Below are 12,037 nucleotides of genomic sequence, written 5' to 3'. Positions count from 1 at the left end.
TTTAGGCATTAGGAACAGATCATAGAGAATATTGTTTTTGTGTAAGCTGAGCCCTGTAAGATAATAGTGCTCTATGTTTCTGCTAATCTTTCCCATTCACATGCGAAATAATTTTATGTGCACTGAAGCATGTGTGAATGTGCACCACCAGTAGAAACAGAAAGCACAAATGTGGGTACTCTGACAATCAGCTGGGCCATATTTGAATCTCTACTGAGCAATGCACAAGTGTGCAGCTCACAGTGAAAACGGATCTAAATGGAGAATTTTTATGTTTGCCAACAAGCAACTTACCTTTAAGTCTATGAGCCCATTTCTTTTAACAGGCAAGTATGTGATACGAAAGCCTTCAGCCTCTAGATAACGGCAAGAGTCCAGCACACACTTGTGTTCTGTCTGAGTTGTAATAATATGCTTCTTTCTGGATTTATAGAATCTTGCAACACCCTGGCATTCACATTAAATGAAAAATAAAACTGCCATAAAATTGCTTAACAGGAGTCATTTACATATATTCAAAGGCACCTGACACCAAGCAAAAAAGTTTCCCTCGGCATCTCTTGGCATGACACGGTCTGAAATGGCTAATGGGAGACTCTCTCATGAAGAGAATCAGCCACAACATTCTTGTGAGCCTTACTCACAGGGTGATTCTGTGCAAAGAAACATTCAACCTGAAGAAGCAGGGAGGCAATAACCCCACATTCCAGCCCTCTTAAGACAATCCCCACCAGTGCTCCCTCTAAGCTGCACGGCCGCACAGCTTCACAGGTGATTCGTCGGCCCTGTCCAGTCAGTCAGCTCCATGCACAGAGCCTTGAGCTTCTGACCGGGTAGGGCAGATTAATCATCTGTGAATCTGCCCTGCCCCTCAGCTTAGAGCAGGGCTACTCAAAACTGGGCCCGTGCGCCTCATGTGGCCTATTTGTTTGCAGCCTACAGTGAGATTTGTGTTTATGCAGGGCTCAACATGCGGCCCGTGGGTGGGAACCCTTGAACATGGCCTCCACTGGGAACACGCTCCACAACGGTGACGCATTTCCCAGGTGGGGTGAGCACTGAAAGACACAAGTGGACTGGCTCACACGGGCCATGTTTGAGTCTGGCACCGTGGCTTAAGGCTTAATCTTTGTATACATGCCCATCAGTGTGAATGCAGCTATTTGCATAGATATTTGCATGTATATGCAACCACACTTAAGTTGTGGCCCTTGGCATGTGCTGTGAGTTCATTGTAGCCTGCCGGGGTTCCAAAGTTGAGTAGCCCTGGCTTAGAGGCAACACACATCACCACTCTTTCTAATCATTTACTCAATTATAATCTACCAATGTTATTTGCACTAAACTAGACCATTTAGTTATTTACAATTGCTACCTAAATATATAGCTTTGAATTCTGGAATATTTATTATGAAAGGATTTATAATTTTCTGCTTCTTTGGAGTGAGATACTGTAGAATAAAAAATATTCTAAATATTAGTAAGGAAAATATTCACCTATGCTTTAAAGGATCGAACACTTTGGGAAAAGCTTGATAATCAAGATTTCTGCCACTCTTTAAGACCAAGATTTGAGTTATATGGAACATAAAACTTCATCTGGCACATCTGGGACAAAAGGAGTTTTAATCCCCACATGCATATCAAAAACAGTTAAGGTTGAAGGCGGTGGAGGGGCGACTCCCCTGTGCTCTAAAACGAGGATGGACAATTTCAGGCCCAAAGGAATTTCTGGGACATCAAGGTTAACTGTGGGGATTTCACTACAGTTCAAAGATTTCTTCATTTTACAGAACAGGCTAAGTATGGCTCCTCTGCCAAAGCATGGGTCATGACCAGCCCATTCCTGCTCACCACTCCCTGCAGTAATGCTGGGGCACAGCAGTCCATGCCTTCATTTCACAAGCTGGTCAACAAACAACGATCTTGACTAAAATCACTGTCAATTTATTAACAGTTCAGAACCACAAATGGATCACTGGCAGGTTAACAACAGGTCTTTAACACCAAATCATTATAGATTTCAAAGTAATTTCGTATATATCATTTGTTTTATAAACCAGCAATTATTTACCTTAATTGCTAAATTATTTGATTCTGTAGCTCCACTGGTAAAAATAATCTCTCTAGGATCTGCTCCTATCAACGACGCAACTTGCTGTTTAAAGAGAAAGAAAAATATGATATCCTACTTTAAGAATGAGAAGGGGTTCATCACAAACAGAATACGCACAGCATCTCCACCACTCCAATACTAGCCCAGCCTGGACAGGGTAGATAGATTCTATCTTAAGAAATGACATTGCACTTGTATACTTCCTCGTCTAGTGTGGCGGGGGGTTTGCATAGGCTATCTGCATTCAAGACTATTACTTGTGAACATAAATCCTCCTGAAAAGAAGGGGAAAATGCAAGAAACATTCAGTGTATTCAATATTCAGTATGTCCCAGAGGCAACCAAAATACAGCCCTAAACTTTCACAGCAAGGCAAAAATCCATTGACCTAGAATGTGAAAACAGTAGTTACTGAAATGGCAGATACATGCCTGAGAGGGAGGTTTTCAAAGGCGCCATAGGGATTTATGACAAGTGCCATTTGCTTTCAAACCCCCGAGCAGCTTTGGAAAGCCTCACTTCACCCCCAAGTCATTTAATTGTACCACTTAAATTGCTTTAGTATAAAACATGTTTCATTTTGAGTTTGCCAAACTAGACCTCACATGGGAAACACTTATGCTGCTAGAGATCAAGTTACCAAGTCTCACCTACTAGGAGCTACACCAGAAAGATGGGGATTGGCGCACTTAAACTTAGACAGGCTCTGAGAAGCCTCACCTGCCTGGCTCGTTCCATAGCAGACTCACTCTCCCAGCCATAGGCATGAGTCCTGGAATGGGGGTTGCCATAGTAGTGCATTAGATAAGGGAGCATGCTGTCCAGAACTCTGGGGTCCTAGAAGACAAGAAGCAATTGTTAAAAGCAGTTTGTTGTTCCTCCTCCTTTCCCCTGCAATAGATAAGCCAGAGGAGGGGAACCTACAGCCTGCAGGCCAGATCTGGTCCCTGGCTTTACTTGGTCTGGCCCGCAGTGAAGCTGACTCAGGGCCCACACCCCTACCAGCAGGGCAAGCCAGTGATAGCACTCCAGCCCTGCTGCAAGTCTCCCTGCCTCAGCACCACCTTTGGGACTAGAGCACTAGCACTGGCTCGCCCACGGCAGTGGGAAGGGAAGCCCAAAGCCTTGCCTAGGGCAGGATCAAGGGAAGCCAGGGGCCAGATCTGGGCCCACAGAGATGGCGCGTAAGGGAGTCCTGACATCCTGAGTGTGTCTAGGAGTCTTTCCACCCTGAGGTCAGTGAGGGGTTTGGTTTTGTTTGTTCGTTGTTTCTCCAGGGCCAGGCCCCTGAGGGGTTTGTTTTCTTTGTTGTTGATTCTTCTTACTCGTCTATGACCCCTGAATGATTTTTCTTTGGATCAGTGGCTCTCAACCAAAAAAAGGTTCCCTGCCCTTGACATATGTGTCACTTTATCCCAGGCCAGCTGCCAGCGTATTCCAAACTACTGTGAATGCACAAACATTTTGCATATGCTCTGTATTAACCTATCCAGTGAGCAGCAAACAATTCTGAAACATTTTATGTTTTATCTAAGATGGCTCTTCATCGCTGCAGATTTATTTAATTCAAATGACATGATTAGACAGTACTTGATGATAGCCACCACCATAAGGTGCATTTATTTTACCTTTTCCCCAGGAATATTAAGAGGTTTCTAATTATTAACCCTCACAATATCTAAATGTTGATGAAAGACATTCTGGCCATAATACATTTATGCTGAAGGAAGAAGACTGGACTTTCAGACAAAGACCCACTTCTCAACTGTTACTGAGGTACAACGATAGAATTTTAGTTGCATACTACCCTAAAGCTGGTTTGATACAGCACTGAATAGTAATGCTTATCACAGTGACCACAAAAAAGATGGTGAGTGCCTTAAACTGGGTAAACTACTGGACTCTTTTTTAAGCACAAATAAGACCGTCTCTTCTCAGTCCCTCCAGCTACGTTTACATTGCGCTCTCTTGTGCAAGAACATACGCAAATGAGGTGTGGCGATATCGCCGCGCCTCTTGCATAGTTAATGAGCTGCCATTTTGCACACGGGGTTTTGCACAAGAAGGAGCAATCTATACTCCTTGTTGCGCAAAAACCCTCTCTCGCGCAAGAGCCTTTCTGCCACTTATTTTCAGGCAGAATGGTTTTTGCGCAAAAACGGCGGCTCATTTGTATATGTTCTTGCACAAGACAGTACAATGTAGACGTAGCTTTCATGTGTAGTGAGAAAGAGCGAATGATGGGGAAAGCCAAGATGTAGTTGGGGGTGAGATTATGTTCATTATGAGAACAAGAAGCTTGAGTCTGATGCGGGAAGAGAAGAAAACTAACAGATGGAGTGATTGTGGGAAGGAATGACACATCAAGAATGAATGAGGAAGACTAGATATTGGACTTTGTTACAAAGGGTTCATTCTCCCTCAGAGAGTACTGAAAAAACAGCTTTTCCCCCAGAGATACTGGGAAATCAAGTGTAAAAATGTAATAAGAAAAGCAAAAAAAGATTTTGAGGAACAGCTAGCCAAAAACTCAAAAAGAAATAACAAAATGTTTTTTAAGTACATTAGAAGCAGGAAGCCTGCTAAAAAACCTGTGGGTCCCCTAGATGTTCGAACTATAAAAGGAGCAATCAAGGACGATAAAGCCATTGCGGAGAAACTAAATGATTTCTTTGCTTCAGTCTTCACGGCTGAGGACGTTGGGGAGATTCCCGAAACTGCACCGTCCTTTGTGGGTGATGAACCTGAGGAACTGTCCCGGATTGAAGTGTCATTAGAGGAGGTTTTGGAACAAATAGAAAAACTTAACGTTAACAAACTCCGGGACCAGATGGCATTTATCAAAGGGTTCTAAAAGAACTCAAATGGGAAATTGCTGAGCTATTATCTGTGGTTTGTAACCTATCCTTTAAATCGGCTTCCATACCTAATGACTGGAAGGTAGCCAACGTGACACCAATATTTAAAAAGGGCTCTAGAGGCGATCCTGGCAATTACAGACCGGTAAGTCTAACTTCAGTACCGGGCAAATTAGTCGAAACAATACTAAAGAATAAAATTGTGAAGCATGTAGAAGAACATAATTTGTTGGACAAAAGTCAACATGGTTTCTGTAAAGGGAAATCCTGTTTTACTAATCTGTTAGAGTTCTCTGAAGGGGTTAACAAACATGCAGATAAGGGGGATCCAGTAGATATAGTATACTTGGATTTTCAGAAAGCCTTTGACAAGGTCCCTCACCAAAGGCTCTTGTGTAAATTGCATGGCCATGGGATAAGAGGGAAGATCCTTTCTTGGATTGAGAACTGGTTAAAAGACAGGAAACAAAGGTTAGGAATAAATGGTAAATTTTCAGAATGGAGAGGGGTAACTAGTGGTGTCCCCTTAGGGCCAGTCCTGGGACCAATCCTTTTCAACTTATTCATAAATGATCTGGAGAAAGGGGTAAGCCGTGAGGTAGTAAAGTTTGCAGATGATACAAAACTGTTTAGGATAGTCAAGACAGAAGCAGACTGTGAGGGACTCCAAAAAGATCTCACCAAACTGAGTGATTGGGCAACAAAATGGCAAATTAAATTTAATGTGGATAAGTGTAAAGTAATGCACATCGGGAAAATTACCCCAACTATACGTACAGTATGATGGGGGCTAATTTGGCTACGACAAATCAGGAAAGAGATCTTGGAGTTATCGTGGACAGTTCTCTGAAAACTTCCACGCACTGTGCAGCGGCGGTCAAAAAGGCAAATAGGATGCTAGGAATTATTAGGAAAGGGACAGAAAATAAGACACAGAATATCTTACTGCCCCTGTATACAACTATGGTACGCCCACATCTTGAATACTGTGTACAAATGTGGTCTCCTCACCTCAAAAAAGATATTTTGGCCTTGGAAAGGGTTCAGAAAAGGGCAACTAAAATGATTAGGGGTTTGGAACGGGTCCCATATGAGGAGAGGTTAAAGCGACTGGGACTTTTCAGTTTAGAAAAGAGGAGACTGAGGGGGGAATATGATAGAGGTCTATAAAATCATGAGTGGTGTGGAGAGGGCCGATAAAGAAAAGTTATTTATTAGTTCCCTAAATAGAAGAACTATAGGACACCAAATGAAATTAATGGGTAGCAGGTTTAAAACTAATAAAAGGAAGTTCTTCTTCACACAGCGCGTAGTCAACCTGTGGAACTCCTTGCCAGAGGAGGCTGTGAAGGCTAGGACTATAATAGAGTTTAAAGAGAAGCTAGATAATTTCATGGAGGTTAGGTCCATAAAAGGCTATTAGCCAAGGGATAAAATGGTGTCCTTGGCCTCTGTTTGTCAGAGGCTGGAGAGAGATGGCAAGAGACAAATCGCTTGATCACTGTCTTCGGTCCACCCTCTCTGGGGCACTTGGTGCTGGCCACTGTCGGCAGACAGGATACTGGGCTAGAAGGACCTTTGGTCTGACCCACTACGGCCGTTCTTATGTTCTTATACTCATGAGCATTTGGACTCACTTATTGAAGTCTGCATTTCTCATTGTTAAGATTGTGTCATGGTTACTTGTAGTAAAAGTAACAACATTCACAGAAGGCTGTAAATAAAATACTAAAAATAATGGCGGTGAGGAGATGACTGAAGCTTGAGTGGTGGGGGATGAGAGCTTAAGTGCTGTGGGGGCAGGAGAGATCTGCACTGAGAGCAGCAGGGGAGGGAACCTCTTCCAGCACTGCTGGAGAGCTGCAGGAGGAGAGTGCACCCACTCCCCGGGGCTGCGACCAAAAGCTTTAGTCCAAGACTGATACAAACCAACGTCACAGAGAGTTCTAGAAATCACAGAATCTGTGATTTCCAGGACACACCTTGCCCATTAGGCAAGTAGCCTATCAGGTTACAACCACAGGGTTCATTCTAGGGCACCAGCATATGTTCGCATCACTTCATTTTACTAACCAGAGAAGTAGTTGCCTGGACATCCATATACAATGGCCGGAGCGTAGATTCTTCACTAAGACCCTTTTCTACAGAGGGAAAAAAAACACAGGACAGTGATAGCTGCACAGCAAGCACAAAGTACAAAGAAGGACACAATGGGAGAGAGAGGAAAAAAGCAAAACACTGCAACAACAGAAGCTGAAAGTGGCTTCAGGAAAAGAACATCAGAGAAACCACAGTCAGCAAAGTACGTGTCCACTGAGAACACACAGCGCACTTGGCACGCTGAAGGAGAACTAACCACTGCCTGTGTTGCTAGGAAAGGGGAGGAAGACACCCGTGTTCTCTGGCAAGTGGCCACAGCCAGCCCAGGTCAACAGTGTACATGAAAGGAAACATCAGGAGTCCTGAAGCTTCACCACCCTCATCAGCCGGAGGTATTTCTATGGCCACCATCACCAACAATCTTCAGGACATTGACTACACTCAGGTGAGGCATGACCCATTTTACAGGAGGCAAGCGAGGCCCAGAGAAATCTGCCCACAGGCCAGGGTGCCAACGTTCCCCTGGCCCTGCCCCACGCCCTGCAGCCCCCTTCACTTGGTGGCTCGCTCACCCACCCTCACTGGGCTGGGCAGGGGCTTAGTGTGGGGGGGGCTCTAGGCTGGAAGCCTGAGAAGGGGCAGAGGCTGAGGCATGGGCAGGAGGCAGAGCTTGGGGTGCAGGGATCAGGGTTTGGGCACGGGAGGCGTGGGGGGGGGCTGGGGGGCAGAGTTTGGGGGGCGGGCTGAGGGGGGAGCCGAGTTTGGGGCGGGGGTCGGGCTGAGAGGAGGGCAGATTGGGGGCAGGGGGGCGAGCTGGGGGGCAGAGTTTGGGGGGCGGGCTGAGGGGGGAGCCGAGTTTGGGGCGGGGGGTTCGCGGAGGGGCGGGGCGGCTCCCATCGGCCCCAGGGCCCCGCCCAGCCCGGCCCGGCGCGCTCACCCCGGCGCGGCGCCGCCCTCGACACCCGCCGGGCCCCCGGGCCGCCGAGCGCGCGCGCCCCCGCCCCCCGCAGCAGCAGCGACAGCGACATCTCCGCGCGGCCAGGCCGGAAGCTTCCCCTGACCTTTCACCCCCGCGCGTCATCGCGGCGCGCCGGAAGTGGCGTCGGGGCTGGCGCGGCGGCCGGAGGCGCGAGCGAGGTGAGGCCGCGGGCCGGGGGGGTCGGCGGGTTCCCAGGGGCCCCCCCCCGGCCGTGGGCGGGGCCTCAGCGCCTTCTCTTGCAGATGCCGGTGAGCGTGGGGCCCTACGGGCAGGCGCAGCCCAGCTGCTTCGAGCGGGTCAAGATGGGCTTCGCGATGGGCTTCGCCGTGGGCGTGGCGGCGGGCGCGCTCTTCGGCGCCTTCTCCTGCCTCAGGTAGGGGCGGGGCCCGGGCACGCGGGGGGGGGGGCGGACAAGCCGGACCCCCCCGCTCCACAGCCCCAGGAGCGCGGGGGGGGAGGGGCCGCGCGGCGCCACAAAACATTCCATTCGCCAGAGTAGCGGCGGGCTGCGAACTGCCGCCTCCTGCCTGCGGTGGGAGGGGCGCGCCGAGCCCAGAGCCCGGCTCCCTCTGCGCCCAGCCTGCTGCCCTGGCCCTGCCCGCACCTCCCGCAAACTCCGGTACGAGCTCAGTGTGCAGCGCTGCCGGATCCTGGGAGACCGGCTTGGCTACAGTCGTGGCCCACGGGGCTGGAGGGCGGCTCGTGCAACCCACGCGCTGGTGTATACAGTCTAGAAGTGAATGAAGCCAAATCCAGTCTCATCTGTCATAGATTGTTGCTGCAGTAGCAGAACCTTGCACCATTTCCTCTTTTTCAGGGTTGGCATGAGAGGACGAGAACTGATGGGCGGAGTTGGCAAAACCATGATGCAAAGTGGTGGCACGTTTGGGACATTCATGGCCATTGGCATGGGAATCCGCTGCTAATCTGGAGCATGGGATTGTTTTTAACCCGAAGACAAATGCCCCAATTCAGTCATTCCACCTCTGTAATATAATAAAACCTTTGGGTATCTAGAAAGTTAAATTCTCCGTCTCAGTGAGATTGGTATAAGGCTTCAATCGTGCTCTCAGATTCTAACTACAGGGTTTTCTACTGCACACCACACAGCCTCTGGTACGAAGCAGCAGGCCTAGTAGTGACCGAACTTACTGTCCTTCCCTAGGTGGTGAAGAGAACCTGAAATCTGACATTTTAAAGGTAGAAAGCAAAACTGATTAAAGAGCCACCCTCCTACACCTTCCACTCTTCCCATAGCTACAGGAACAGATTAGCTCCCCAGTTAAATAATGCTGTCTGTTCCAAGTGATCTCATAGGTGTCGGCTTTCAGCCTGGGCTTGACCAGCCCTCAGTTCCTTCGGTCTCTTGCCTCTGGGTCTCTGCTGGAATCCCCACTCCTGGAAATGTCCACTATTCCCTGCTGGAGATAGGACTTATTTGCATGATCTTGAGGAGCAGTGCCAAGGACTCAGCCCTGACAGCGGGTGGCCAAAGCCTCTCTCAGAGCTGCAGGGTATCTTCCTTAAACAAGGGGATGGGAAAGTGAAAGCCAGTCACTGTCTGGGACTGGGTTTCCCCAGCTGGCTCCCTACCAGTCTCTAGCGTCCCTTCTTCATGGTCAAGTTTTCCCCTGCTCCATGGCCATTTTCACCTTTGTAAGCTTCCCTTCTTCAGACAAAGCATGCTCTGTGCAGGTATGCTCATGGCACAGTTGGGGGCTGTCCTATCCCTGGCCTCACAAGCCCAGAAAGCTTTCTTGTTCAAGCAGCTGCCAGTCTCTTGGGGAAAAGCATGTTTGCATGCTACTTCCCAGCACCATGCTGCACCTAGCTCTGGGACAAGCGTGCCAGCTACCAGCCTTGCACCAAGAGGTGAGAGACCGTTGGAGAGAACAGCCACAGCAAAGTAGGTACATGGGCTGTGACTAGGAAACAGGGCTGCCCAGCAGTTTACCTGGCATTTCCATGAGCCACTTTGATGTGTGAGCCACCTTCTCCCTGGCAAACAGCTTTAGGCTCAAATATAGGATGGGGAACACTGTGCCTGCAAAGTTGCGGGACAGTCCCCCCCCCCCCTTGCCTGTATCTGCAGCTGTGTAGAGAAAGGACTGGAGACATCTAGTCGGCAAGGACAGACATTCAGCTCAGCTGTACTGACAACATTAAAGCTTCATTGCAATAGCACAGCTCACCTTTGATCTCTTACATAAATCACTTCTAGCATGGCCTAGTTAGGTTTGGCAAAGTGAGCTAACCTCTGGCACGAAAGTGAACACTATTAGGTGACTAACTTGGCAGGCTCCACTTTAAAGTGGAAATGGCCCAAGGAGATTGAGGACAAAGACTGGGATCTGCCACTAATCTTTATTAAGACTGCCACTCTATCACTCATCCACTTGTAGCATAAGAACAGCCCTATTTGGTCAGCCCAAAGCTCCATCTAGCTCAGGATACTGACTTCTGGCAGTGGCTAAAGCCAAATGTCCCAGAGTGAGTAAACAGAACAGGAGAAGGGATCATGTGATGGTTCTCTGTCACCCATGCCCAATTTCTGAGGGGGCAGGGACACGATTCTTACCCTGCCTGACTCTTATGTATTGATGGACCTGACCTCCATACATTTCTCAATACGCTGCTGAACCCTGTTACAAGTCCTGGTCTTCACAACATCCTCCAGCAAGGAGGTCTACAAGTTGACTGTGCTGTGTGAAGAGATACCTCCTTTTGTTTGAAACCTGCTGTGACGGCACGTTGGGGTCCCCTGTCTCCTGCACCCAGAAATGGCACAAACAGACTGCACCAGCCGGTGGAATAGAGGAAGTTTATTACCTCTCCAGGGATACAGCACAGCACAGATGTAATCTGGTCACAGAGCTGGGCTAGGATGCCTCAGGCCCCCTTGAGATGGGGGAGACTGGGCCCCTAAACTCCAGCCCCTTTCCATAGGCTGTCTCCTCCATGCTCTCAGACAGCAACTAACCCACACTCTTCCAGCCCTGCCCCCAGCCAGGGCAGCATTCCACCTTCCTTTGTTCCTCTCCATGGGGGGTGTCTGGCCATACTGGTTTGCATAGTGACTCATCCTGTTTTGCTGGGTCGTGGTACCCACGGCAGCCAGTGGGGGTTATCCCAGAGCCAGCAGCATAGAAACCAGCCAGGTACCCCCACTATGTCACACCTGCTACGGGCATAACTGAAGAGCCAACCTTTGTGTTCAAACTGACCTTAAGTTGATATGGAATTGAACTGTGGCATTGGCTTCGGGGACCAGGACTGTAGTCTGGCTCCTTCATTCTGTAATTCCGTGGTCACCAACCAGTAGATCTCAGGGGCTCTAAGAGTAGCTCTTGAGCCCTCTGTGAACTGCGCACCTGCGCAGTACATTTACATTAGATTTCCTCATGTAATGTAGGCGGGGCTTCAAGGAAGGGGCAGGGCAGTAGATCTTCGCCTGTTCTGAGACTTAAAAAGTGATCTTGGGTGTAAAAAGGTTGGAGACCACTGCTGTAATTCCTTTGCCCCCTCCATTCTCAGTATTACCTCCCATGTCTCAGGTCCTTTGGGGCACAGGCTTAGATCTTTCTCCAACCAGTCCTAGAGTTGTCTCCAGCTGATGGTTTGTGACAGGTTCTCCCCAGGATCCCTGAGAACATGGTATCAAAATCTTCCTGACTTTTGACAGTGACTAATTGACATACTTGAACTGTTTCATAGAACACTAGAATTGGAAGAGACCTCAAGAGGTCCAGTCCAGTCCCCTGCCCTTAGGGCAGGACCCAGTACCATCTGGACCCGTGCTCACCAACCAGTAGATCACGATCTACCGGTAGATCTCAGGGGCTCTAAGAGTAGCTCTTGAGCCCTCTCTGAACTGCGCACCTGCGCAGTACATTTACATTAGATTTCCTTATGCAATGTGGGCGGGGCTTCAAGGAAGGGGCGGGGCTTCAAGGAAGGGGCGGGGCAGTAGATCTTTGCCTGTTC

At 48.7% G+C, this 12,037-nt stretch overlaps 2 protein-coding genes across 3 annotated transcripts in view; one reads left to right on the top strand and one right to left on the bottom strand.

The window, feature by feature from the left end:
• NFS1 (NFS1 cysteine desulfurase) overlaps positions 1-8,184 on the bottom strand; it is a 35,801-nt gene extending 27,617 nt beyond the window's left edge. Inside the window, exons 1-5 of one of the 2 annotated variants that reach the window (XM_075901471.2) lie at positions 8,136-8,184; positions 7,048-7,115; positions 2,837-2,953; positions 2,075-2,158; positions 295-447 (exon numbers count right to left, since the gene is read on the bottom strand). In XM_075901471.2, coding sequence (XP_075757586.2) covers positions 295-447; positions 2,075-2,158; positions 2,837-2,953; positions 7,048-7,074 — 381 coding nt within the window. In that variant the 5' untranslated portion in view covers positions 7,075-7,115; positions 8,136-8,184. Of the gene's footprint in view, positions 1-294; positions 448-2,074; positions 2,159-2,836; positions 2,954-7,047; positions 7,116-8,011 lie in introns of both variants that reach the window. The other variant, XM_075901470.2, reaches the window with a different exon arrangement.
• Positions 8,071-9,079, top strand: ROMO1 (reactive oxygen species modulator 1). The gene is made up of 3 exons (XM_075901472.2): positions 8,071-8,211; positions 8,296-8,426; positions 8,871-9,079. The coding sequence occupies exons 2-3, from the start codon at positions 8,296-8,298 to the stop codon at positions 8,977-8,979; spliced, it is 240 nt and encodes a 79-aa protein (XP_075757587.1). The 5' UTR covers positions 8,071-8,211; the 3' UTR covers positions 8,980-9,079.
• Positions 9,080-12,037: the final 2,958 nt, after the last annotated feature.

This window comes from Pelodiscus sinensis, chromosome 17 (assembly GCF_052426305.1).
Source record: "Pelodiscus sinensis isolate ZL-2025 chromosome 17, ASM5242630v1, whole genome shotgun sequence".
Lineage (NCBI taxonomy): Eukaryota > Metazoa > Chordata > Testudines > Trionychidae > Pelodiscus > Pelodiscus sinensis.
This window is presented reverse-complemented; position numbering and strand designations above follow the sequence as displayed.

Coding starts and splice junctions, on each gene's coding strand:
- ROMO1 (XM_075901472.2), top strand. CDS start 8,296: ATGCCGGTGAGCGTGGGGCCCTACGGGCAGGCGCAGCCCAGCTGCTTC. Junction 8,427..8,870: donor GGCGCCTTCTCCTGCCTCAG/GTAGGGGCGGGG, acceptor CCTCTTTTTCAG/GGTTGGCATGAGAGGACGAG.